Source organism: Lissotriton vulgaris, chromosome 1_1, assembly GCF_964263255.1.
Source record: "Lissotriton vulgaris chromosome 1_1, aLisVul1.2, whole genome shotgun sequence".
In the NCBI taxonomy this organism is placed as follows: domain Eukaryota; kingdom Metazoa; phylum Chordata; class Amphibia; order Caudata; family Salamandridae; genus Lissotriton; species Lissotriton vulgaris.
The window spans coordinates 1,939,847,156-1,939,874,572 of record NC_141685.1 but is presented as its reverse complement, the minus strand read 5'-3'; the positions used below and the strand labels follow the sequence as shown (position 1 = coordinate 1,939,874,572).

Here is a 27,417-nt window from a genome sequence, read left to right as displayed (position 1 = left end):
CACCTATAGTCTGATGCTTTTACCGCAATTTTGTCACCTGTAACCACTGGTCACTTTACCTATGGTTATTGAAAAGTAGACCACCACAAAAAAATGTTGTCTTCTTCTCTCAACAGGTTGACCATTAAGCAACTTTTTGTTAGGTACATTATTACCTGCACTATAATTCTCACTTTTATTAGAAAACCCGATACAAGATAGAGAAATGTGAGTAAGGTGGGGATTTGTGTACCCCGTCCTGAAGAAGGTGTTTTACACCAAACATGTCGACGCACACAGAGAGAAGGTAGTAGACATTGTTTGCCTTATTAACCTCCCACACTCTATTTTAATAGCACCAGCCTGGGGGCCCATTAAAACTTTTTTTGCCACCCCACGGGCCAGGTTCATTTTAAACATTACTCACATAAATCTAAACCCCACCATACACTCACATTTAAATGCCCCACCCACACCACACATAGTCATCTTAAGTGCTCCCGCGTATTCGTAGGTCACAGCACGCCGTACCCCGTAGACGGGTACGATGACCCCGATGATGAAACATGACACCAAGGGCCTGTTGGTGTGTGAGTGGACCAAAAACAACAAGCGTGTTCCCCATATTTGGAGGATACGCTCTACACTCAAGGAGCGGATTCTTTTTGTTTATGTACATTTGACCAGGGAGAACGAATCCATTTCGATATATCTCTCTCTCTCCCCCCTTGTTAGTGATAAGGTGTTGCTAAGACAACACATTAGGAACTTCAAAGCAAGTTCCTGTACCGCATGGACTATTAAGTCCATGCGGGGCTGGAACCGGGGGTGCATGCATACAAGGGGCACACCATGTGCCCCCTGTATCCATCCCCTGACCCTAAGGCAACAGGGGGCCCTATATGGCACCCTTTGTTTCCTGACTGCCATACTTTTCATGCCGGCTCAGCACCATGAAAACAGTGCCAGTGAGGATACTTATAATGTGCTTGGTGGTCCCACAGTGGCACCACCAGGCATATTGCAGGCCTCAGACCGCTGCACCTCTGCCGAGGATCCCCAGGTTGCAGCTTTCCTTTAGCAGTGTGGCCACCAAACTCTTAATAGGGCTGTCAGACTGCCGTAGTCGTCATCAGCCTGTTTGACATGGGTGCCAAAATTATTTACAAATGAGTAAATCTACATGTGTAAATTTACCTTTGTGTAAAAGGGTCCTGTGGTAAATTGGGTTGTGGTGGATGAGGTTGTGAGCCTTTCAAAAGCAACAGTTATAATACTTGTCTGGATGAACCACAAAATGTCACTAAATTAACCTGTGCTTAACCCTCTGGTAGCTTGGTACAAAATTAGTCCGGCTTCCTTACAGGCAATGTGTAAAGTATTTATGCAGCACTTCAAACAGTAATAAGGTAAAAACAAAACATAAGGAAAATCCCACACAAATTTGAAAAAATGGTGTATAATTTAATAAATTATTTTACACCAAACAACAAAAATAAAATCAGTAGAACAGGAGATATGCAGATTTGGGGTTAAGTGTAGCACCCAAAAGTATAAGGCGCCACTTTTGGATATCGGTCATGCTAGACCGGGGAAAAGTCACAAGTTCAAGCTGACCGCGATGGATTACAGGCTGACCACAGGGACAAGATCCATCTCACTGAAAAAGTTACCTTTTCAAGGTCCAGTGCAAAGAGTCCAATTTATTATTTATATTTTATTTATTTTTTCAATTTGTAGGGCGCAACAGCTACCCAAAAAGGGTTTCCCGGCGCCTAGACACAGCTAGTTAGAAGACAGGAGAAAGGGTAATGGCTATTGAGATTTATTGTTCAAATAGCCAGGTCTTAACATGCTTTCTGAACCTGGCATAATTTTCCTCCTTTCGGATGAAGGGAGGGAGCGTGTTCCAGAGGGATGGTCCCAGATGGGCGAAGGATCTGCCACCTACTCTCGCCCGTTTGAATCTCGGCACACAGAAAAAGGCTGCCGTCTGCGACCGAAGGTTACGCTTGGGAGTGTAGGGGTGGGCTAGGGCTAGAAGATATTTAGGTGCTGTACCCGCTTTAATTCTGAACATATAGTTCAGGGCTTTAAAGCGGATTCTGTTTTCAATCCTGAGCCAATGGAGTTCCCGGCGGTAATTCGAGACTCCGGAATTTTTAGGAATATTGCACAGTAGACGAACTGCTGCGTTTTGCACCAACTGTAGTCGGCCGACTACTGATTTGTTTGCGCCCAGATACAGAATGTTGCCGTAGTCAAGCCTCGATGTTATGAGGGCATTGACTACGGTCTTCTGCGTGGAAAGAGACAGCATCCAGAGGATTTTCCTCAACCATTTGACTATGGTGAGGCATAGACCAGTTACTTTACTGGCCTGTTGATTCATGGATAGGGAGTTGTCCCGAATGAATCCCAGATTTCGAACATGGGTCACCGGGGTAGGAAGAGCGCCCATCTGATCAGGCCAGTGTAAGGGATTCCACAGATCTTGATGTTTTCCCAGGACCAGAATCTCCGTCTTGTCACCGTTGAGTTTTAATTGGTTTCTCGTCATCCAGTTCAGGATGTTTAGGAGTCCTTCTTTGAGTAGAGAATGGGAGTTAGGACAGGATTCGGATAGGGAAAAAATGATTTGAGAGTCGTCGGCATAGCTCATAAGAGTGAGACCAGATTGTTCAACAAGGTCGGCCAGGGGTCTGAGGTATAAATTAAAAAACAGAGGACTAATAATAGACCCCTGAGGCACTCCATGGGGTGCCAACAGGGTATCCGAAGATGCTCGTGAAGAGGTAATTTGGAAGGTTCGATTTGCCAGGAAGGACCGGATCCAATCCAGTGCCTTTCCGCGTACACCATTTTTGTGCAATTCTTTGACGAGAGTTTCATGGGAAATGGTGTCGAAGGCCGCGCTCAGGTCTAATAGCACGAGCGCGACCGTCTGACCTTGATCAAGGAGCTTTCGGATGTGTTCAGTGACTCCAAGCAGGGCGGTTTCTGTAGAGAAACCAGCCCTGAGACCCGATTGTGAGGGGTGCAGAAGAGAATTTTCTTCTGCGAAAGTAGCTAGAACAGAATGCACGTGCATCTCCAGACATTTGGAGAAGGCCGGGAGCAGGGATATGGGTCTGTAATTGGCAAGGATTTCCGGGTTTGCAGTAGGTTTTTTTTAGAAGAGGCGTAACCATGGCATGTTTCCATAGGGCTGGGACAGTGGCAAGGTCAAGAGAGGAGTTCAGAAGGTTTGTAATGATCTCCAAGGAGCTATCACCAAGTTGTTTAATGATTTTGATAGGAATAGGGTCCCTGGGGGAGCCGGATTTGATGGTCTTAAGAATCACTTTCAGTTTGTCTACTGAAAGAGCAGGCCAGGATTCCAGTATGTTGGCACAAGGGGGAATTAATTCTGAGTCAGAGGAAGAGGGTGGTTCTATTGTTAGCATTGATATCTAGGATGATTTTGTCAATTTTTTCAGTAAAAAAGCATGCTAACGCCTGGCATTGTTGAGTGTTTAATGGAGGTGCTGCAGCTGTAGTGTGAGCACCAGCCAATTCTTTAACTTTGTTGAATAGGGTTTTTGGCATATTAGTGGCTTCCATGATGGTTTTTGAGACGAATGCAGCTCTTGCTTTTGCGAAGGCCGTGTGGTAAAAGTTCCTGGCTTCCTGATAGCTTTTTTTAGCGTCAGGGGCGTAGTTTTTGCGCCATTTGCGTTCAAGCGCTTTACATTTAGATTTTTCGGTTTTTAGGCTATCATTAAACCATGGAGCCGGGTGGCGGTGTCTACTCCCTTTAATGCAAGAAGAGGGCAAGCATTTGTTAGCGGCATCGCTAAGCCAATTTTGTGCTGCGGCTGCTAGGAAGTCCATGTTTGGGCTATTACTCGGAGGGTTGTCTTGTAGTGTCGAGTTTAGCAATTCTAAGTTCACTAATTTCCAATTTTTCCTAGATGTGTCTGGGAAGTCATATTGCAAATTGGGGGAGGGTGGAAGAGTAATGCTGAATTTTATTAGATGATGGTCAGACCAGCATATAGGCGTGGTGGTGAGACATTTGAGTTCACTGATGTTGGAAATTATAGGGTCCAGCAAGTGGCCAGCTATGTGAGTAGTGCTAGAGTTGATCAGGGACAGATTTAGAGCCTTCAAGTCATCAAGTAGGTTAGAACAGGAGGGGGTGGTGGGGTCCTCTAGGTGCAAGTTAAAATCGCCCAGCAGGGTAAAATTACTTAAGGTAATATAATGAGGGGTGATATGATTGGCTAAATTAGATACCCATTGAGAGGGGTTTCCTGGGGGACGATAAATCAAAAGGCCTAAAATCAAGGAAATTTTGAAAAGGCCCGCTTCACAGTCTGGAATAGCTACTGGTTCAAGAGTGCATTTTAACTCTCTATTAAAAATAATTGCTATTCCGCCACCTAACTGTTTGTTCCTGTCTATTCTAGCAATGGCGTAGTTGTCAGGGAGGGCGGTAGCAACATCCGGTCCGGCACTGTCGTGCAGCCAAGTCTCGGTTAAGAAGAGGGCACTGGTATTGTTTTCAGCTAAGAGGTTAAAAATATCGTATTTATGTTTTGGTAGTGAACGACAATTAATACTATAAAACACGTAATTTAGAGGCTCGTTTTTACACAGTAATTTGCGTTTTCTATGTCTTCTGGAGGTGTCAGGATGGGGTTGACATATTGAGGTGGACAGTTTGCAGTTAGCGCAGGAGCGTATTCCAATTTTATGGAGGTTAAATATTGAGCACCTAGGATTGGGGGTAGGGCGTAGTGCTTTCAATTCCGATGACGATCTTACCAGCCTGAAATGTGCAGGGGGAGCGGGAGCCTCTGCCTCGTGCCCCGTCCTGGCACGGACGGGCACAGACGGGCTAGTCTTTGGCGTGTCTTCGGCGTGCCGATGGTGTGCCCGCTGCGCTTCCGAGAAGTGAGCATGGTAATAAGGAGGAGGAGGGGGCGGGGCTACTTGGGAGGGGCGTGACCCCGAGTCACGTGGGTGGTGATGTTTACAGGGATATCGATCTTCCCACAACAGCGCTCGAGAAAAGTGCAACAAAAACTAACACAGTTTCACGTTATTAAAATCAACAGAAAACAGTGCGAGTGAGAATACAAGTTTTAAAATAAGTCGAGGAGCAACACCCCCGGCTTCCGCCTCAAGGGTAGCTAGCAGGTCAACACCGGCTGCAACTCAGCGCGGCGTTTTAAGCCTCCGGGAGGGGGCGTGGCTACTTGGGAGGGGCGTGGCCCGAGTCACGTGGGTGGTGACGTTTACAGGGATATTGATCTTCCCACAACAGCGCTCGAGAAAAGTGCAACAAAAATTAACACACAATTGAAAGTGTTAGTGTTGCAAGTGGTCGTTGCTGTAGAACGAAGAGCAGGCCAGATGTCATCAACGGTCATCGCAGTAGCAAGACGATCCTTAGGGCTTTGCAGATGGTCATTGCTGGAGCTTTGCTTTGGTGGTCACCGCATGCTGTTGATACTGTAGCAGGAAGTGTCAATCAATAAATCAACTAGGGGTTTGTAAAGTGCGCTACTCACCCTTGAGGGTCTCAAGGCGCGAGGAGGGGCAGCTCTGGATCAGTCAAAGAGCCAGGTCTTAAGATCCTTCCTGAACGAGTGCAGTGTCGGAGAGCATCTGATGTTCACCGGGAGCTCCATCCAGGTCCTGGCCTTGATGTAGGAGAAGGCTTTGCCACCTATTCTGTTTCTGCGGGGGACCTATGCCAGGGCGAGGTCGGCGGAGCGGAGGTTCCCTTTGGGTATGTGGAAGGATACTCTCTTGTTGATGTATTTGGGACCGATGTTGTTGAAGGTGACTCTCTTCTCGACGGGGAGCCAGTGGAGGTCTCATAGATGTTGGATCATGTGTTTGTGATGCTGTGTCCCAAAGACGAGTCGGGCTGCAGCGTTCTGGATGGTCTGGTGTTTGTGAAGAAGGGATTTGTTAATTACGGCGTATAGGGCATTGCCGTAGTCCAGTCTGTTGGTTATGAGTGCGTGAGTGACAGTCCTTTTGCAGTCGGGGGATCCATTTTAAGGTCTTGCGGAGGATGCACAGGCAGTTGAGACTGGTGGAAGTGACGGCGTTGATCTGGCGGTTCATGGAGATGTAGGAGTTAAGGATGATGCGTGGTCTGTAAGGGTGGGTGGATTCCCGAGGGCGGAGGGCCACCAGGTGTTGTCCCAGGTGACGGTGCATGGTCCGAGGATGAGGTGCTTGGTCTTCTCTGAGTTGAGCTTCAAACAACTGTCTTTCATCCAGTCTGCAATAGGATGGGTGTCCTCGGCGTAAGATACAATGCTGAGCCTATGCTGTCTGATGTTGAAGAGAGTGGGGCTGTGCAACAATCCTTGGGGTACTCCACAGTTGATATTGGTGGGTTGGGAGAGAAAGGGAGGGAGTCTGATCCTCTGGGTTCTGCCGGAGAGAAAGAATTGGATCCAGTCGAGGGCGGCTCCTTGTATCCCCACACCATGAAGTCTGGTTGCAAGTGTGCGATGTGAAATGGTGTTTAAGGCTGCGGAAAGGTCTAGAAGGATGAGGGCCGCAGTGTGTCCCTGGTTGAGTACCATGAGGATGTCGTCAGTGGCAGCAAAGAGGTCGGTCTTGGTGCTGTGGTTGCTGCAGAATCTGGACTGGGAGGCGTCTAGGATGGAGTTCTCTTCGATGAAGGTGGTCAGCTGGGTGTTTACCAGTCTCTCAGTGACTTTGGCCGCAAAGGGGAGAAGAGAGATGGGCCGGTAGTTTTTCAGGTCTGTTGGGTCGTCCGTTGGTTTTTTGAGGAGGGTTATAACCTCCGCCTGTTTCCGTCATCTGGGAAAATGCCGGACATAAAGGAGGCGTTGATGGTCCGTCCTAGTTTCGGGTACGATGGCGGCTGTGGTCCTGTGAAATATGTGAGGTGGGCAGGGATCCATTGAGTATTTTTTCTTCATAGTCGCGGTGATGTGTTCGACGGTGGCATGATTCCAGGTCATGATGGTTGGCTTAACAGTGGCGTTACGGGAGTGGCGTCCGGTGCATGTTTGCTGAAGTTGTCGTAGAGGACCTTAATCTTCAGATGGAAGTAGGAGCTGAGTTTGTCGCAGAGTTCATGGGAACGTGTGACATCCGTGGCTTCGATGGGGGGGGTTTGTGAACTGTTGTATGACGTTGAATAGTTCCTTGGCGTTGGTGGCTTTGATTTGGAGTTTGTCTCTTATGAAGGTCAGTTTGGTGTCTGTTATGCGCTGGTGGTATTCCTTCAGGGCACTCCTGTGTTTGTCCTGTGCTTTTGAGGTTTTCTGGTTTTGCCACGTTTTCTCTAGACATCTACAGGAGCGTCTGGCTTCTTCCAATTCTGGGAGCTTGTTCTCGCAGCGGGAGACCCAACAGTGAAATTCAATGGCTGCGGAGTTGGTGTCAGTCGTGGCGCTGGAGGGGTCTTGGAGGAGGGTGGTGTTGAGGTGTTCCTCTGTGACCTTGCTCCAGTTCCTTTGTGGCGGGTGCAGGGCGGGCGCTGGAGCGGGGGTGGTGTTGAAGGTGAAGTGGATGCAGTGGTGGTCCGTCCAGAGTGGCTGGGTGGTGTAGCTGAAGTGGATGTTTGTCCCTCACGCGAAGATTAGGTTGAGGGTGTGTCCAGCTCTGCGAGTGTGCATGTTGACCAGCTGTTTCAGTCTGAGATTGGCGAGATTGTGGAGGAGGGTGGTGGAGTCTGGATCGCTGCAGTTGTTGAGGTGAATGTTCAGGTTCCCGTGTAGAATGTAGTCCGTTGAGGTGATGGCGTGGGGTGCGGCGTGCTCGGCAATGGTAGATGCGGACTGGGTGCGATGTCCCGGTGGTCTGTAGTTGAGGGTGCCATGTAGCGTGGTGCAGGGGCTGGTCTGGACCTAGAAGTGAAGGTGTTCTGTGTTGGAGTGGAGGTCACTTGTGCTGGAAGTGGAGAGTCGGAGGGGGGTCTTGTGTGTGATGGCGAGTCTTCCTCCTGGAGGGTGGGGGCGGTCCTTTCTCGGGATCTTGTAGCCGTCTGGGATGGCAGTGGCGATGTCGGGGCCAGATGTGGAGTCGGTCCAGGTTTCTGTAAAGAAGGCGACGTCGGAAGAGAGGGTGTCTATCAGGTCCCATATCTCTACGGCGTGTCGTGCAGGGAGCCCACGTTGAGGAGGATGCATGTCAGGGTTTCGGCGGTGCATGCATCAGGCGGGCTTTCAGCTGGTGTGGGGGTTATGTTGATGGTGAAGGATCTGCGGCAGGGTCTGCATGAGAACTGTCTGAGGGTTGTGTTCGCTGACGATCTTCCACAGGCTGTGTGTCTTCCGGGATTGAGTGCCTGGTGGGTGGTGGAATCGTAGCGGTGGTGCCTAGGAGAACAAGGGTCACTTGCGCTGGCCGCGGTTGGGACACGGATGGGTGCAGACGGGCTTGCCTTAGGCGAGCCTTTGGCTTGCCAGTGGCGGACCCGCTGTGTGCTTCTGCTGCGGTCGCGCAGCGGTCGCCATTAAGGACGGGAGGGGGGCGGCACCAGAGGTAGGGAGGTGGGAGTGTGACCGCAGGGGCAGCAGCGGCGGGAACGATGTGACCAACAAACACAGCAGGGAGTTACCAGTAATATGCAGGAATCACAAGAAATACAATAAACACAAAATGCAACAATGCAGAACTAAAATGAACGGCAGGCAAAGTGGAGAACACCTGAGGTGCTGGGTAGGGCTGACAGCATGAACCCTGCTTGTGGAAGGGCTCTGTACCGGAGCGGAGCGGCTGTAAGACGGAGCTGCTGCTGGGGAGAGTGCTGGCATGGACCAGAGAATTGAGAAGTGTAGATCTCAAATTGCCAGTTTTTGATGGTGGTCATTGTAGCACCAAAAGTCGGGTCGGGTCCACTGGAGCTTCACCTTGGTGGTCATCGCAGGTAGCAAAATCTTGGCAAGAACCGGCCCATTCGTGGTCACAAATAATCCAAAACCTCAGAATTTCTCCTTCTTCTGAGGAGGGCACTCTGTAAACCAAGCACCCTGGACTCAGAGGTGCCTTTTGGTTATCAGTGACTCACTCCAGCAGAACTCACGCCGGTTCAGTTAGAGGTCCAGGAAGGCCTAGTTGCAGCAGGTCAGTTGGGCAGTTGCATTGAAGCCTATGGAGCTTGTTATGTACCTGTTACCTGTCTCTGAACAAGCGATCAGCCAGCTGACACCTGGAGTAACATCAGGTAGCCTGGGATGAAGGGAGCAGGTCCTGTCTTCCTTCTCAGACAGCGGGGCACAAATCAGGCAGCAGAGCAACCCTCTGACAGTCCTTTTCCTATGGTATCCACAGGTCCAGGATTATAATGAACAGTTGATCTGAGGGTCCTACATTTATACCTAGTGCCAGCTTTGAAGTTGGAGAAGCCTCTAGACTTCCCCACATCTGGTTCTCAAATGTCCTTCCCTCCCTTGCCCTGGTCCCAGGATGTCTGGAGTCATAAAAGGCTAGTGTCAAATTCTTTGTGTGGATGATGAGGCAGTTAATTTGAAGTGCAAGTGTGGTTGGTGACAGCTCCACCCCCCGGATCCAAACAAAAAAATAATAACTTTTGAGACGAGCAAATTCTTCAAAAAAGATTGGTCGATAGAGTTTACCTGGAGGGTTGGAGGATTGACAGATCTGCACAGAGCCTGGCATAGTAATAGAGAGGAGCTACTACAGACTAAACCCAAGAAGAGGTGTAAACAAATAGTATGAGTAACCACCGTTTGTCCTCACACTAGCAAGATTGTTTGCATCAATTAAAAAACACTGGCACATTATACAAAGCATAGACCCTACTTTGGATGTGCCACTGTTTTCATGTAAATGAGGGAAAAAATATAAGACACCATTTAGTACATTCATCAGGAGTTGTCTCCCAGCAATAACTTACGGGGACCTGAGGGGACTCAGCCCCCCTCCTCACCACTGAAAAGACACTACAGGTGTGAGGATTGTGTTGTATGCCAATTTACGGATTAGACAAAGAATGTTGAACATTGGACTATCAATATGGAACTAAGACATTTCTCAAATTGCAATACTGCTAATGTTGCATACTGTATTTGGTGTCCAAGTCCTTTGATTTATATAGGTCAGACCACCCAACATTCAAGTTGCGTATTGGAAAGCACAGGAGCAGGATTCGATGGAGTGACCTCTGCACCCTTTGTATCACAGTTTCTCAAGGCTGGACACTCTACGAATGATATCAGGTGCAAATACTTGATGTAGCTCAGACACCAGAAAGAGGGGATGATATTTCTGTGATCCTACAAAAACTGGAAAGTAAATGGATTATACTATGTGACTTACATTAACAAGGGATTGAACACTAATGAAGAATGTTGTGGACTTTTATCACTGCTTTCGGAATAAGCATAGGAGCACCATGATTAGTGAGTTATTGCCACTGGATTTCAGAAAGTGGTTGATGCACAAGACTGTTAAAAGGACAATATGTTTTTTTGTGTAAATTACAATTGGCCCTTTCTCCTTTTTTATTCTCCTTTCTCTTTTTTTATTGCTTACTCTCTGCATCATTCCGCTTTATCATTAACGTAGTGGCATTATGAACTACCTAAAGTTCCTTTCTGTGTTATTGTAATTTTAAGTAATTTTAAGTCCTGGTTCCTTTGTTTCCTCCTCAAGCCTCCTCCTGCCCTGGTTTTCGCCCCCTCCAATTGGCCTATATTGTTGATTTCCCTCTCACGGTAAGGGCATCCATCTAGTGAATGCTTCAGTATTATTGGCAGGAACATATCGTGCTCTTCAAGCTTGCTCTCAGGTCATTGTACACCCTTTTGCTGTTGGCCCATCCAGCCTGACTTTTAGACAGTGACATTCTGTGCTCACTCTGTTGTGTTCTCTGCTACAGGCGGTTCACATCTTACAAAACACTTGTTAGTTTTACACTGGCTGGTAACTCGGTGGTAAGTGCTCTGCCTTTATTATTACTAGTTGTTGGATATCGGTGGTGCCCATGGCTAATTATGTTTGATTTACACTCCTTGATCCTTTCTTAGGTTGATATTACCACCTTCCTTGAGTAAGTACTCTTTTCTTGGACATTCCATCTGGGTGTACAGCAATTTGTAGCCGCCACCATTCATGTGGATGTAATGTAGTGATCATTACACCTTTTTCATCTTAGTTACGCTTGATCACCTGGCCAGTTCTTCTCTTAACAAACTCGTTCAATTCATTTTATTTATTTTTTCTGAAGTTTACACTATCATTATGTCCTGATGAGACATGGTAATTTTATTCTCGGTCAAAATGTTGCAGACAGCCATGACAAACAAGCAAACATTGTGGTGCTGTTAAAAGGCCATTAGATTATTCACGTTGATCTTGTGAATTTGTTTGTTATGACAAACACACGTTTTCTTGTGGTCCTGGTTCCTAGGGGACACCATGCATGCTATATCCCACTTGATCCAGTGAATGTAATTTTTAATGGCTCCATGATTACATATTAAATGTTTTTGAGAAATGTTTCCAGAAATATTCCAAAAATAACTTTGGTGGTCACAGACGCAATTCAATGTTGTTAGCATTAATTGCATGCGGCTATTGTGCACATTGAGTAATTGAATGTGTTTTTTCAAAATGATACCTAAGAGTGTCATTATTTTCCTGAAGTAAACTTTCTAAATGTAGCATTTTCAGAATTGCGACTTAAAATCCACCTTGAACATTACAATAATTTAAATTTCAATTCTTTTAAGACCACACTTGACCTTTCTGCCGGTTCTCAATCAAAAGTTGACACTTATTAAATGTAAAAACGTAACCTAATGTGGTAGAGTTAGGCCTTGAAAAACGAATCGAAGAGTCTTTCCAATACCAGGACATGTGCAACATTTTATAATTAAAATGAACCCTGTCCTAGGGCTGTTTAGAGCTTACCCTTGGAGTGGGTTTATATGTATTATAAAAGAAGGTTCATACCTGGCAAAAGGTTTATTATGCCAGCTCGAATTGGTGGTTTAAACAGCCATAAGGCTGCATTGGCAATGATATACTCAGTATAGTATGTTGGTGATGGATATATATTTGATGTCAAACTAGTCACATATTTCTTCATATCTAGCTCTATGATTTCACAGGTTTCTTTTTAATCATTCTTTCACAGTAACTGACCTGAGAGTGTGGAAACTATAGGGTTTGGGTTTTACCATTGCTGATCACAATCTCAATGGTGCAAAAGCAATTGTCAGTGTTTTAAGCACAGCTAATAACACTTTTTGTTATTTTAAGCATCAGAGTGATGGCAAATGTTAAATCTCAACTCATGTTAAGGAATGAGTGAGCTTTTGCAATCAGTATGGATGTTGAAAGAGTGCTGTTAGAACTGGGGGTCTCTAGTTGGCAATGGCTTGCACCTTTGTCCGTATAGGGACCCTTGCTTCTAGTCCGAATAAGGGGTCTACACTCCTAAAATAACCCTAGCTCAACCCTGCGGTAGCTTGGCACAAGCAGGAAGGATTATCTCAGAGCCAGTGTCTAACGCATTTGTGAACACATACAGTGAAAACATTACAGATGGACACAACACAGGTTTTATCAAAATAAGTATTCTTTATATAGACTTAACACAAGACCCAAACAATAAAAATCCACAATACAGTATTAAGAAAATGACTTTAAGATGGTAGAAATAACTGAGTTCACTTTAAATTCTAAATGCGACACGTTTCTCACAAAGTACCTTTGGATGCGTCACGCAAGATAAACAAAAGGATCGCAGGGAGAACGATGCGTCAGTTCCTTGCTTCGGGGGAGGCGATGCGTCTGTTCCTCAGTGCTTGCGCAAAGTAGGCGATGCATCTGTTCCTTACCGGAGAGGAGGTGCTGCAATGATCTTGAGGTGCGTCCCAGTTGCGATGCAACAAGGTGGCACCTGGGTGCGATGCAATAATCCGGTGCAATGCGAGAAGATGGCGCCCTTGATACGATGCGACAACGTGAAGACGAGGCGTGCACACCCGGTGGCTGTGCAGCGACTCTGTAACTTTGGAGCTGCGACAGGCCCTGCAACACACTTCTCTGGTGATGCGATGGCAACCATTGTGTTAGCGACATGATTCTCCAGTGATGCGACGACACACAGCTGTGATGGAGACACGCTTCTATGGTGATGCAACGGCGACCCTTGCAGTGGCGACACGCTACTTCGATGATGCGATGACGACAGCTGCGGATGCGAAACGCTTTTTCTCGTTGTGTCGCGCTTCCAGCTCCCAACAACATGCAGGCTTCTGCAGGCCGAATTCCCAGCAAGGAAAATCAGGAGGGAGCTAGTGGTGGAGCCTTGTATCCGGTAGACTTCAGCAGGAGGCAAGCACAGTTCAAGTACTTGGAGATTCTTCTTCCAGATGATGAAAGTCGCAAATTAAAGTCTTTCTCCTTTCCTTGGCAATAAAGAAACCACTGCAGGCCAACCCCTAAAAGCAACACACTGGCACAGGGGAAGTCAAAAACTCCTGCAGATTCTCTGGTTCTTCTCCGTGGCAAATGGTATGTCGTGATGTCCAGAAGTGATCTAAAGTTCTGGGGTCTGGGTCCCCCTTTTTATACACACAAATCCTTTGTCTCTGAAGGCAGAGAGTGTCTGTACCTAGTCCAAACCAGTTCTTGGTACATTCTGCCAGTGCACAGCTTCTTCTTTTGTCAGTGTGGGCCAGGGTCATCAGACGTACCACAGGAGGTGAAGCCAACATTGTGGAAGGCAGGCACAACCCTATTCAGGCCCAGGTGCTATTCCACCCACCACTCCCAATGCAGATAGGTCTATTCAGCCTAGTACTGACTCACCCTGCCTCCTGGAGCGCCCTCGGCCCCTGTCACTCACAAACCAGACAGGCAATACAAAACCTAGCAGAGGCAGGCTGGATGGTTAGGAAAGAAAATACCTACTTTCTAAAAGTGGTATTTTCAAACACAGACTGTTAAAACCATCTTTATTAAAAGATGTATTTTATCATCTGAGTTCAGGCATACTAAATTAATCTTTCTATGATGTTCCCTGGGTCAGTTAGGATTATAAGATGTTATAATCAAACTGCCCATGCTGGCCTATGGGGACAGGTGGGCTTGCAATAGTGAAACACATAATTGGCTTTAATTCACTAAAAAGACATGCCACACACATCAGGGCATGTCCTACCTTTCACATTCAATGCAACCTGCCCTAGAGCCTACCTTAGGGGTGGATAACGTGTAGAAAAGGGAAGGTTTAGGGACTGGTAAGTGGGTGCACATGGCAGTACTAGAATGCACACTGGCTCGGCAATGGCACCCCTTAGACACACTTTTCAAGCTGCTTCTGTGTGGGGTAAAATCAGTGCTGCTAGCCCACTAGCAGCATTTCGTCTACAGGCCCTGGGCACACATGGTGCACTGTACTAGGGTTTGACAAGTAAATCAAATAAGCCAATCATGGTGTCACTAATCGATTACAACAATTTACAATAGGGAGCACTTGCACTGTGGCACTGAATAGCAGTGGCATAGTGGCCAAAGCCTCTAACCAGCAAAAACATATCAAAAACAGAGGAGACAACAGCTAAAAATGAACGGGAGAATCACTCCAATGGTACCAGGTGTAACTTGTGCAAATTGGTTATTTGAGTGGACAGCACCCAAGTAGCAATTTTAGAAATAAACTCATCAAGCCAGAGATCCCCCTAGGTGTACTCGTTGATTAGATTATGGCTTTCCCCAATGTTTCGTACAGATGTTGAATTAGTTTAATAGTTTGTTATGTTATGTTATGTTATGTTATGTTAAATGGGACTTTTATAGTGCAACGGCTACTCCAAAGGAGTGTCCCGGCGCTTTTGTGCTCCAGACCAAAGAAAGAGCTGGAAAACATAACAGTAAAAAAAAGCAGGGGCCTAAAAGAGGGGGCAGATTATCCAGTGAACAGCCAGGTTTTTAAGTCTTTTCTGAAGGCAAGCAGGTTAGCGGTGTTTCGCAAGGACACCGGTAAGGAATTCCATAGCTGCGGAGCAAGAAAGCTAAAGGACCGGCCGCCTAGCCGAGCCCTTTTGATGCGTGGCACCCGAGCCAAAGCCAAAGCTTCTGACCTGAGGGATCGTACAGGTCGATAGAAGTCCAGCCTCCTCTGAAGATATTTGGCACCATTGCCATGCAAGGCCTTATGGGCGAGAGTCATGGCCTTGAAAAGTATCCTCTTCCGCACCGGAAGCCAGTGAAGGGATACAAGGAGATTGGAGGCACTGGTGCGGCGGTGCAGGCCAAAAATTGCACGAGCAGCAGCGTTCTGAGTAACCTGCAAACGCTGGAGGAGGTATTCAGGCAGACCCAGATAAAGGACATTTGCATAGTCCAATCTAGACCCTATGAGTGCCTGAACAGTGATCCTCCGATGTTCCTCCGAGAGAAGGGGAAAGAACTTGCGCAACATTCTGAGTATCCCAAAGCATGTTCCCGTAAGAGTGGAAAAGTGGAAAGTGGAAAAAGTTTACTCATATTCCACATTCCATTAATCATTTGAAGAAACAATAAACATGAATGTTGATAGGGAAGAATATTAGACTTTCAGATATCAACATAATCTTATGCGTTTTTGGTAATGTGCGAATACTTTGAATTTTAAAAGTCTTTCTTTTAGTGTACCTATGGCTTTAGGTTTATCTTAGGTTTATAAAGCAATTTATTTATATATCGTTTCATCTGATAACTTAGATTTGCTCCTATTTAACATATGTAAAAACTCTGATTTTTTAATTTGTGGTTAGTTGGAAAGGTAATTGGTCCAGTGTTTTAAGAAAAAGACAAGGACAACTTCAAAAGGTGAAGTTCTCATGAATGAATGGATGCAGGAATAAGTAAGGGAATTGAAGGAAGGAAAGAATGAACAAATGATTCATAGATTTACATAAACAGCTCAACTATGTAAACTGAATTTTCCTGACTGAGTGGATGACAGGCTTGAAAATTACTTTTTGTTGTAAAGGTGAGATTATAGGCTAGGTTGCAACTATGCTTTTTGCCAATAATATAGAACTAACTGAATTTCCTATTAAAACGTCTAAATATGTTTAATTTATTGACGATACTTAAAATGTATTTGCATTTGTCTACATGGATATTTTTCTGATAACATCTTGAGATAGCTAAACAACAAAAAAATCATTTTTAAATAGAAAAAGAAAAGTAAATTTCTGTTATTTTTTCTGTATTCAGCGATTATCAAATGGATCTATCGATTCTAATGATGAAACCAGCCAAGTGGTTGAACTGCAGGAATTACTTGAAAAGCAGAACTACGAAGTGTCGCAAATGAAGGAGCGCTTGGCTGCATTGTCCTCACGGGTGGTAGAAGTTGAACAAGAAGCTGAGACAGCCAGGAAGGACCTTGTAAAAACCGAAGAATTGAGCACTAAATATCAGCGAGATATTAGAGAGGTAAACATTATATTGTCTAACTAATTCTTTCCAGTCACTGTGACACATGGAAGCGTTTGTTCAGAACCAGTTATGACTAACCTCGTGATATAAATCTTTTACACAGATATTTTAAATATAACACATTACTGGCTTTTGATCTATGAGATATATGAGGAGTGTTTACATTGATTTCAAAATTAAAATAATTAACAGTATCACAAAAACAAATAATCCATGCAGAATCCTTGATCCCATTCCTTTATGCGTTTGGGATCCTGAGAAGTTGCTTCATAACTTCTAGACGAGCTTACAGTAAATATACTGATGAAAAACTAATGAAATTGTTAATTTTTGTGCGTCGTATTCACTGTTCCAATGTGTTATTGCTTAAGCCAATTTCAGATACTCTTCCCTCAGCGGAACCCCGCTAACAGGCTTACAGGGTCATTCATTTCTTCAGAAAAGAATTACATAATTACTGCGGTTACAACTTTCCAAATATTAGTATTTAAGCACATTAATCATGATCGAAGTTTCAGAACACATTTTTTGTGACTGGTCAAACCGTGGTGCTACTTTAGACGTAGCACTGATAATTTTGTCAAGATGTAGCGAACATAACCACCTCTAGAAAAGCTCTGAGAAAGTTTTGAAAGATATTTATGAGAAGCAAGTGTTTCATGGATTTTGTCAGGTGGCAATGGGATTTTTCTGTACCTGTTGATTTTATAAACTGGAATGATCCAGAAAATTTGACCCTGTATAAAATGTGTAACAAAAAATGAATATTATTAATAAGATTGTTTCAATATTTCAAGACAGTCGTGAAGCTGAGCTATATGAAGCATTATTTGAAGTTTAGCACCGTTTGAAGTTTACTCTGAATCCCATTGTAAAACAAGGACTACTGCTGAAATAAGAATCTCGTTTAATCCAACAATGATTAGGATTTGCTATTGTTCATTATTCGTTTTAAATACATTTTTAATAGTTGTTTTCGATGAGTTATTCCCACATTTTCTGTGGTAATGGCATACGTAAAATATATTATTTTTAAAAATGTTCACTTTGTTAAAAAACAGATGTCCTCTTGGTGGATGGATGACTTGTATAATTTAACTTCAAAGACAGTTTTGAATAGCCTATTTTGGCCATGCAATGATGCTGGAGAAGGGGTTTATTCAATTTAGGACAGTATCCTGTTGCAGCACTATGTTCTGACAAATAGGGATATGCAGTCTGTAAAATGAAGTGTCTACATTGTGACTGTGCTCCTTGGTAATATTTTAGGAGTCGATATGGTTGTGGTCAGCACATCTGTACCGTGTCCCAAATAGAGAACTACTACAACAATAACGAGGGGTGAAGGGTCATAGGGAAATATTTAAAGACCTGCCCAGGTTCACATCCCCAAATAGTACATGTAAATAACAAAAAGAACCGGGGGTCTAAAAGCCCATATAAAGGTGGGTTAATCTAAACTTCACGGTGGTTAGTTAGTACCCAAGTTACAAAAGAAACCCAAATAAAGGAACTCACAGAAGGAAGAGAACACTTAGGTGATAAGTGGTAAGATCTGAGCCCATGTATCTGGATTGCCATCAAATTAACCTTGTGATCAGTATTATCATTTGGTCGTCCAGTTAATCAAATGGTGTGTCTCTTGATCATAGAGACGTACTACCATTCTAGTGATAGTAAGCTGGATCTTGCCCACAGTCACTTATCAAACAACACTGAATAGTTGATTGCAAAGGAATGGTGAGTTAAAATAGAGTGATGTGACCAAAAATAATACACACTTTATTGAAACATGGGCACATCCCCTAGTTAAAAACAGAACAGTGCAAAAGGCAGTGTAAGTAAATAACTGCCAAAAAGGGCCAACATTTTTCAGCCAGTCGGGCAAATAATCCCTAAGCTTTCATCAGCTAGGCTCATCTATTAGTGGTATACACGATCAAATTAGCTTTCTCGGTTTGTGGTTGTAGCAATCAAATAAGGTACACCTCTGTATATATTTACTGTTTCCAGACTTAAATTTTTCAGTTGCTATTCCTGATAATACAGAAAACATTTCTGCAATAAACTTTGTTTCACTGAACAATACTGCTTTATTTTCTACCTGAATTACTTTCTCAACAAAAGGAAGCTTTCTTCCGTTGAAACTTATGCAGGCAAGTCACAGATTCATCCTGGCAGATTCACAAAAATTGTGATTCTCAAAGTAAATTACAGTACAAATTTACAACACGATAACGTAAACCAGGCCAGTGCAAATAGTTATCCATATCAAATTTTATATACATATATTTATACACCCACTCATATATACTTACACACACTTATAGTTTCTATTTATTTATTTGTGGTTTTAGATAGCGTGAGTCAGTCCCACAAGAGCAGCAAAGTTGTTTACATGGTATCATGAGGTATACGAGAATACATACATGCCGAGTATTATGCATTATATACTAATGTTAGGATCAGGTACATAAAAATAAATAAATATGGACTTACCATTTACCTTGATAAACTAATATTGTAATGATGAGGGAGAGAGTCAGAGAGTGTGGTATTTACTTTTTAGATTCTCCACACATAAGCTTTTATGTTTTTTAGGATGGTCAAAATCGGCATTCAGTCTCCTGGATGGAAGGATGGGGCTACATATGTTTTTTAGCATTAGCCCGAAAAATCTTGCTCCACAGTTCATTTCCTTTTTAAAGAAGAAGATAGTTTCCAGATGGAGATAGCATGTGCTACGAAGAGAGCATGAAACTCAAGTGATGGTTAATTTCTGTGGCAGGTAGTTTGGGTCTGCCCCATGCAGCAACTTATACATTTTACAGGCTATTTTACGTAAAATGATTGTCTTTAGAAGAAGCCATTTTAGAGCGATCAGCACTTAAGCAATGGAGCCGAAGCTTCTGAAGCTCAATACTAGTTCAGCTGCTGAATTGAAATAATCTGCTGAAAAAATGGACATGATTCCTTGTAGGGTTCTGATTTGTTATTTGGCTCCTTTTGTTAAGGTTACAACCACAGAGGTGTTGTGAGAACAAGACTTAGGTTTTGGATGCTAATACTCAATCCTCTGTACCAAAAAAGGTCTGTGACCATGAGTTAGCCTAATAATCAGAAACCAGTGATCTCTTCCAGGGAAAAATAGGGTAACAGAAAGAGAAAATGCTCCACCCTGAGTTGACAGAAGACGATGTGTATAAACCGGTAATATTCGTAGGAATGAATGAATGACGCACATTAAATAAGATATGTAGTCCTAGCAAATGACATACAAGAATTATCTGTGACTGATGAATTCCAATTCCCAATAAGTGTGTCGGACTTCAGTACAGCACTTAACAGCTTTCTCAAGCTGAATGCAGATAATGAGCTGCAGGAGTCTCTGGAATCACTTTCCTGTTTCTGGTGACTGAGAGAATCCAAGATGGAAGGCACATAGTGTCAGAGATGGTATGATAAGAGGATGCCAAGCCAATGGAAAATTCAGGAATAGCAAACATATCTAATGAGCAGAGCACATTGAGAGTGTGTTGTGCACCATAATTGCAGCAACTGCAAAAAAGAAGAAATGCAAAGGAATGAGGGAGAACACAACAACTGTGCTGGACACGAGATGATGGGTTAAATACTGACAGTAAAATTATAAAATTAAGATGTTGTGAGGCAAGTATAAACCTCCATTTCTGCTTTATATTGTAAGAAATTAAGTTGTTGGTTGGCAGGGGAGTGAGCCCTTGTCAAGCAGCAACCACAATTCTTGCCAGGGTGAAGCAGAAGTCAACCCTAAATTAGCCTGTGCTCAACCCTCTGATAGCTTGACACAGACTTAACTTAGAGGCAGTATTTGTGCAACACTTGAAACAGTATTCAAGTCAAAACCCCACACAAAAAAAGGGTCCCACACCAAGTTAGTAAAGTAGAACGTTCTTTAAGAAAAAAAGAAAAAACAAAATGACAAAAATAAAATCCAGTCAGTAGGACTGGAGATATTCAATGTAACATGTTTTAGAGAAAATAATGCTAAAAAGCACAAAGTGGCAGCTGAGAGTATCTTACTGCTCTTGACTGGGATCGATTCACAAGTTCAGGCCGACAATTATGGAGCGCGGGCTGGCTACAGAGACATAGTTAGGCCCGCTGAACAGAGTACCTTAAATCCTGGTTTGTGAAGGGTTGCGAGTCTCCACGTCTAAGGTGAGTCACGCAGTCGAAGTGATGCGTTGGTTCCGAGGTGTGGCGAGGCTGCAGTGCGAGTGTCTTAACCGTCCTCAAGGATCCCGTCAATGGGGCTTGCCATGAGAAGTCCGGCATCGAGGATATGGTATGCTGTTAGGGCGATATGGTGGTTCTGAAGAGGTGCGACACTGCGATGTGAAGTCCTGCATAGTCATCGATACTGATGCGAGGGTTTGTGCCAAGGACGCTTTGCACAGTGGCAGTTCTGATGAGGCAGCAGAGGTGATGCAGGTCTTTGTGAGTGGTCCGATCCCCACTGAAGCAGTGATGCATCAGTTCTGCTTGAGTTTGCACCTTGCAGCAGGGGAGATACATCGGTTCCACTGGATCCACAGAGTCTGGCAAAGCACCTTAAGCCCACTTCCAAGTGTCCTAGGATGGGATGGCGCTACATGATAGGGTATACTCATAGATGGCAGACTACAGGTGCAGATGCAAAGTTGATGGATTCCTGTTGTGTCCATGAGGCATCAGATTAGGGGGTCAGCCATTTAGGCATTGGAGTTACTCTAGAATCAAGAGATGCAGGTCCAGTCCTTCTCACTCGGCAAGAGGGAAGCAGATAAACACAGGAGTGCATCAGTCTACCAGAGTGGAAGTCCTTTCTGCAGCACATCAGTCCTTTTTTCTGCCCAGGTATTCACAGGTCCAGAAGTTTACTGAAGAGTGGGTGTCTGAGGTCCAGTATTTATAGTTGTGCCTTTGAAGTGGGGAGAAGCTTCTAAATAAATGTCTTCAAACTTCAAAGGTACCCTGCCTTCCCGGCCGTGGCTCCAAATTAACTGCAGGGGAGTGTGTAGTCATCTGTGCAGAGGTAGTTCACAGCCCATTCAAGGGTAAGTGGGGCTGGTCCCAGCTCCTCCCTCCCATCCTGCTAGTGATGACCCATCCAGTTACACCCAAACTCCCCATTTTGTGTTGCTGTCTAGGAGGAACACACAAAGCCCAGCTATCAACTACACTGAGTCATGTGACCAGAGACAGGCTACATTCGCCAATGGCTAAAGTAAGAAAATGCCAGCTTTCTAAAAGTGCCATTTTCAAAATTGTAATTTAAAATCCGACTTCACCATTAGTTAGAATTTTTCATTACAATTCCGGAGACCCAAAACAACATGAACTGGGTACCTGTTCCAATTTGTAAATGACACTTATTAAAGGTAATAGGGCAACTCCAATGTTGTCCTATGGAAGAGGCAGTTATAGCAGTCGTGAAAAATTAATTTGAGTTTTTCACTACCAGAGCATGCAAAACGTATAACATTTTAAATATATAACACCTTGCCTTTTTAGCTGTTTAGGGCTTACCGTAGGGGTGACATTACATGTCTTAAATAGGAAGGATTGGCCCTGGCAAAATATTTTCTTTGCGTGTATCAAGAGGGAGAGAGAGGACCAGATAGCTAGTCCAGATCCCCGGTTTATATGTCAAGTAATCAAAAGGAGACTAGCTATGAGTAGGGTTGGTATGATATTTATATTATAAAAATCATGGTGACTCAGTTAAGTTTTGTCGATGGGGAGTGGCACCTGTTGGGTGTCTTTAGAAAGCCCTCACCCACCAACCTAGTTGGTGGCATGCTTCATCACCGGGCCCACCCAGTGACACCTAGCGTGTCCCGGGTGTGCTACGACGCCTGGTTACAGAGGAGCAGGTATGTCACTGTGTGTGCGGTGAAGGTGGTGAGATAGTGAGTTTAAAAAGGCTTGGCGGGGGTCCCAGTCCTCGAGAAACTATATTAATTGGGCCTCCGTCAGCGGTTAAAAATAAGGCTGTTGGACGTTGGGGGCAAGTTACAACCTCCCACGTCCTTTAAAGTGTCAACATGTTTCAGCCAGTGCCTTATCAATATGCTGGCTTTCTTCAGGACTAAAAATATGGTGTGAATTAAAAATTAAAAACTAGTGGGTGTGTAGTGTGGACTATGTGTCTACACGCCCTAAAGTGTATCTTACTGTGAGAGGGAGGGGATTCCCTTCTCAAAAATATTTTCTTTGCCAGGTCAAAATGGCAGTTTAAAACTGTACACACACAGGCTGCAATTGCAGATGTGAGACATGGGTAACCCGTTACTTCAGTGGGTGGCACAATCAGTGCTGCAGGACCACCGGTAGCATTTAATTTACAGGCCCTGGGTACAGGTAAAACCACTTTACTAGGGACTTTCCTGTAAATTAAATATGCCAGTTGGGTATAATCCAATGTAACAAGTTTTAAGGAAAGAGCACAAGCACTGGTTAGCAAGGGTAAAGTGTGCAGAGTCTTCAGGCAAGCAAAAATGAGGTCTGAAGGCAAAACGTTAGCGGGAAAACCAGGCCAAGGATGTCAGGTCCAATACTTGTGTTGCACCTGAAGCACCCTTCCTACCTCTATACTTTGCTGTTATTGGTGCTGACGCTGTTCTAACACCCAGAAGTCCACTTTATGAAGGGCTTGCCCAGACAAAACTGTTGTACACACCACAATCTCCTGAGCATGAAGCACCATTTGCCTTTACTGAATCATGTACAAAGGAGATAAAAGTGCAACTTTCTTTGCCCCTTGCAAGGATCTCTACTGAAGATTCCAGTCAGATAAAGAGTGTGTGTGTGTGTGTGTATGCGTGTGTGTGTGTGTGTGTGTGTGTGTGTGTGTGTGTGTGCGTGTGTCGGTGTGTGTGTGTGTGTGCAGATTCACGTTGCTCTTAAAACAGAGACCAATTAATAAACACTAGACACAATGAATTTAAATGTAGTCATACAGATATAGTGCATCACAGTTGAGGGAGGAGGGAATAACTGAGAGAACTCAATTTTCTTGGGATTCAGTATATAATGGTATTGAGTCATCCAGCACTGAAAGACCCCATGTGTCTTTGCCAGACCCAGGATGTTCACCCTCCCCTGAGTGGACTTTCAAATATGGCTGAGTTTCATCAGTCTATACATTTTAGATTGTCTAGGTGGCAATTGATTTGTTCCACATTCAGATTGAAAAGCATTTGGAAGATGATGAGAACTTGTGGAGCTCTTTGTTGAAGAGATGAGGGACAAGAGAGAGCACTTGACCAATTGTTAAGATTCAAACCTCCACAGAACTGTGCCCCAGTTCTCCATCCATTTTCCAGGACTGTTACTAGTGAGGCATGGCTGTCCTTGTCAAACACTGCTTACAGGTCAGGAAAAATTGTAAGGCATGACTCGCTTTTGTCTAATATATGCATCTCCACTACCTATATTTGAAGCATTGGCATCACCTTTCTGCATCCAGGCCTACTGCCCGATCGAACGTTATTGAGGAAGTTATTTTCCATGATGTAGTACACAACTCTCAGTGTTGAGAGGACACTCTCTTCCTGTTTTCATTGAGAGCTGAATACAGAATCTTTCAATTCTGTTCCTTCAACCAATAAAAAAAAGATTACTAATGACATATTGCCCACATTGGTTACTTGTAGCAGAGTGCAGTTGTCTCCCTAGAAATTGGTAAAGTCTCTCCCTCATTTAGCTTGATAGGTTAAGAATTACAACAAGTGATGGCAACTCCTGGTTCAAAACAAGCATGTTAGCAGTAGCTTGTGTCATCTAGCCTTTCCACCATCCCTAAAGCTCACTAAGTTTCTCATATTCAGCCCAGTTCCACTGCGTCAACATAGTGCCTAGCAAAAATATTGAGTAATTAATATCTGCCTTTATTTACATAAATCCCATAATATTAATTACCAAAATATTTTCAAGATAAGCAGTATTGATTTACTTCTCTTGACTTCACATTGACTTAACTTGAATGTATTTTTTTGGGTAATCAATACTCTGTATTTGCTAAAATTCCAGGTGAATATTAATAACTAAATATTTTAGCTAAACATCATTCTCAGCCACACCATCAATCAACAGATCAACTACGATGAGGCAATTTTTAGTGACCCTGTAAAAACTTCTGAACACAGTGAATAAATACATATTTAAAACACAAATTGGAATATTTCTCTCTGAGTGGAAAGGATAGGCAGGACAGAAGCCCTTAAATGAATAAGTTGTTGTTTGGTAGGGACTTTTCACCGGTATACCTTTGTTCTCAAAAGAAGATGAGTGGACGGAGTACCTCGGTCTTCAAAGAAATTGTTTCTCCAGCAAAATGTCCTGGGATTACATACAAACATAGATACCGAAACTATAAAAAGAGAATGGACCTGCATCAAAAGGGACCATTGCCATTGCATTAAGTTACATGCACTCTACATTCCCATTACCCTTGTTAGCTAAGTCTAGGTAGGTATGCTCCTGGCTTAAGAATGTACAATTTTGGGAGTTGTTCAAAAGGAGAAGTAGAACAAAAGAGGAAATATTTAAGTTATAGATGTTATATCTTTTGTTACAACAGGTATACAAACTGATACTAAGCAAACGTCCTCCTCCCAATCACCTTTAACTAATAAAGCACGTAGAAAATTACAGTTTCAAGGTGAGTCGGAAGATGTGCTGCAGCATTGAAACAGGCCCACATATGGGAAGGACTGTAAAAAAAAAATTGCCACTGTATATTTCTAGGCAAAGTACTTTGAAGCTGGGATTCAACCTCGGCTTTTGTGCCTGCTTAAAATATACCTTTTTCTTACATATCAGCCTGTAGACCTTATTAACTGACACATGTTTTGAAGTCAATACACCTCCTGAGTTGATAGGAGCACATATGCTTGTGTCAGGATCATAATTAGTTTCATTGTACGAATGAAGGATTGAGATAATAAGAGCGGTATCGTAATGTGGCTGACACCACAGACCTTATTGCAGTTTGAGTGGTTTCTTGCTGATGACCTCAATTGTCAGGGTCATTTTATTTCTCACAACTGTCACCTTTTCATGATCAAGATTGTGCATTATGCCAATGACTACAGTTTTAGGATTCATGTGCCTCTTACAGATGGAGTGCCGCGTGAGCACGATAGTTGACTTAAAGACATTTTTCTTAATATAAAATGCAATAATGTCAGACTGGTGAGGACATAGAGGCAAGTGAGTAGCCAGAAAACTAAAATTGGCCCCACTTTGAACGAAAGCACTGTGCCGCTAAGCATGCAAAACAAGTGAGCTGCATCCCTCCATAGAACAGATTCCTTGCCTTTCATCCATGCATTTGTCCGTCGTTCTTAAACCTTTGGACCACTGACTCCTTGTCAGTGAAATTGCTCTCCCTCCCTCCCTCCCATCTCCACCATTAAGTGAGGCCTCTGTCGCCATTCTCTGGCTCCGCTTTTTCTCTCCTTTTTCACTCGTTTTTTCCCCACTTCTATCTCCCCTCTTCACTCTCCTTTTGGGTCTTAACCTCCATTTTCTGTTGTTTTCCACTCATTTCAAGCTCCCCCTTCACTCTCCTGTGTCTTTCCTCCGTTGTTTACCCTCATCTCAATCTCCACCTTTCACTCTCCTGTGTCCTCTGTGTCATTCCTCCACTCTTTCTTGCACTTTTGCTGCCTTATTTGCACTTTTCTCTCTCTTTTTGCCTTTTTTTGTTGCCTTTTTTAGCCCGTTTTTCCCCTCTGTTGCTGGCCCCACAGCCCCTCCCTTCCCCAGCACGACCAGTGCGACCGTCCCAATCCAGCTCCCCTCCAGCCTTTGAGCTGTCCAGCCCTCCCCGACCCCTACTTAATGGCGGCCACTGGGGAGGCAGGCGAGCAAGACCACTGACTCATTGTCAGTGAAATTGCTCTCCCTCCCTCGCAGCTCCACCATTAAGTGAGGCTTTCCCCCGAGCCCCTGCACTCTCGAGTGTTGGTGTTTGCGGCCCTCCTCCACCCGCAGTTTTCACCTGCGCCTCATCCCTGGTGGTCCAGTGTACCTCTGTCTCCATTTTCTTGATCCGCTTGTTCTCTCCTTTTTTTAATTAGTTTTTTCCCTCACTTCGATCTCCGGCCTTCACTCTTCTTCTGGGGCTTATCCTCCATTTTCTGTCCTTTTTCCCCCAATTCAAGCTCCCCTCATCACTCTTCTGGGTCTTTCCTCTGTTTTTCACTCGTTTTTAACCCTCATCTCAATCTCCCCCTTTAACTCTCCTGTATCCTCTGTGTCTTACCTCCACTGTTTCTTGCACTTTTGCTGCCTTATTTGTACTTTTTTTTCTCTTTTTGCATTTTTCCTTTTGCCTTTATTATCCCGTTTTTCCCCGCCGCTGCTGCTCCCGTGGCCCTTCCTCCCCAGCACGACCGGCCCAATCCAGCTCCCCTCCCCACTCCTGCCTCCCAGCTGTGCAGCCCCCCAACCCCTACTTAATGGCGGCCACTGCGGGGACAGGCAAGCAAGACCACTGACTCATTGTCAGTGAAGTTGCTCTACCTCCCTCGCAGCTCCACCATTAAGTGAGGCCTTCCCCCGAGCCCCTGCGCTCTCGAGTGTTGGTGTTCGAGGCCCTTCTCCACCCACAGGTTTCACCTGCGCCTCATCCCTGGTGGTCTAGTGTACCTCTGTCTCCATTCTCTTGCTCTGCTTGTTCTCTCCTTTTTGTACTCGTTTTTTCCCTCACTTCTATCTCCCCCCTTCACTCTCCTTCTGGGTCTTAACCTCCATTTTCTGTTGTTTTCCCCTCATTTCAAGCTCCCCTTCAATCTCCTGGGTCTTTCCTCCATTTGTCACTCATTTTTTACCCTCATCTCAATCTCCCCCTTTCACTCTCCTGTGTCCTCTATGTCTTTCCTCCACTCTTTCTTGCACTTTTGCTGCCTTATTTGCACTTTTCTCTCTCTTTTTGCCTTTTTCGTTTTGCCTTTTTTA

The 27,417-nt window shown here is 44.3% G+C and overlaps 1 protein-coding gene across 1 annotated transcript in view; it reads left to right on the top strand.

Moving 5' to 3' along the window:
• The window catches only part of PPFIA2 (PPFI scaffold protein A2), a 1,928,138-nt gene that overhangs the window by 1,340,232 nt on the left and 560,489 nt on the right, over positions 1-27,417 (top strand). The window contains exon 8 of the mRNA XM_086919614.1: positions 16,204-16,425. Within this exon, the coding sequence (XP_086775740.1) occupies positions 16,204-16,425 (222 nt within the window). The remainder of the gene's footprint in view (positions 1-16,203; positions 16,426-27,417) is intronic.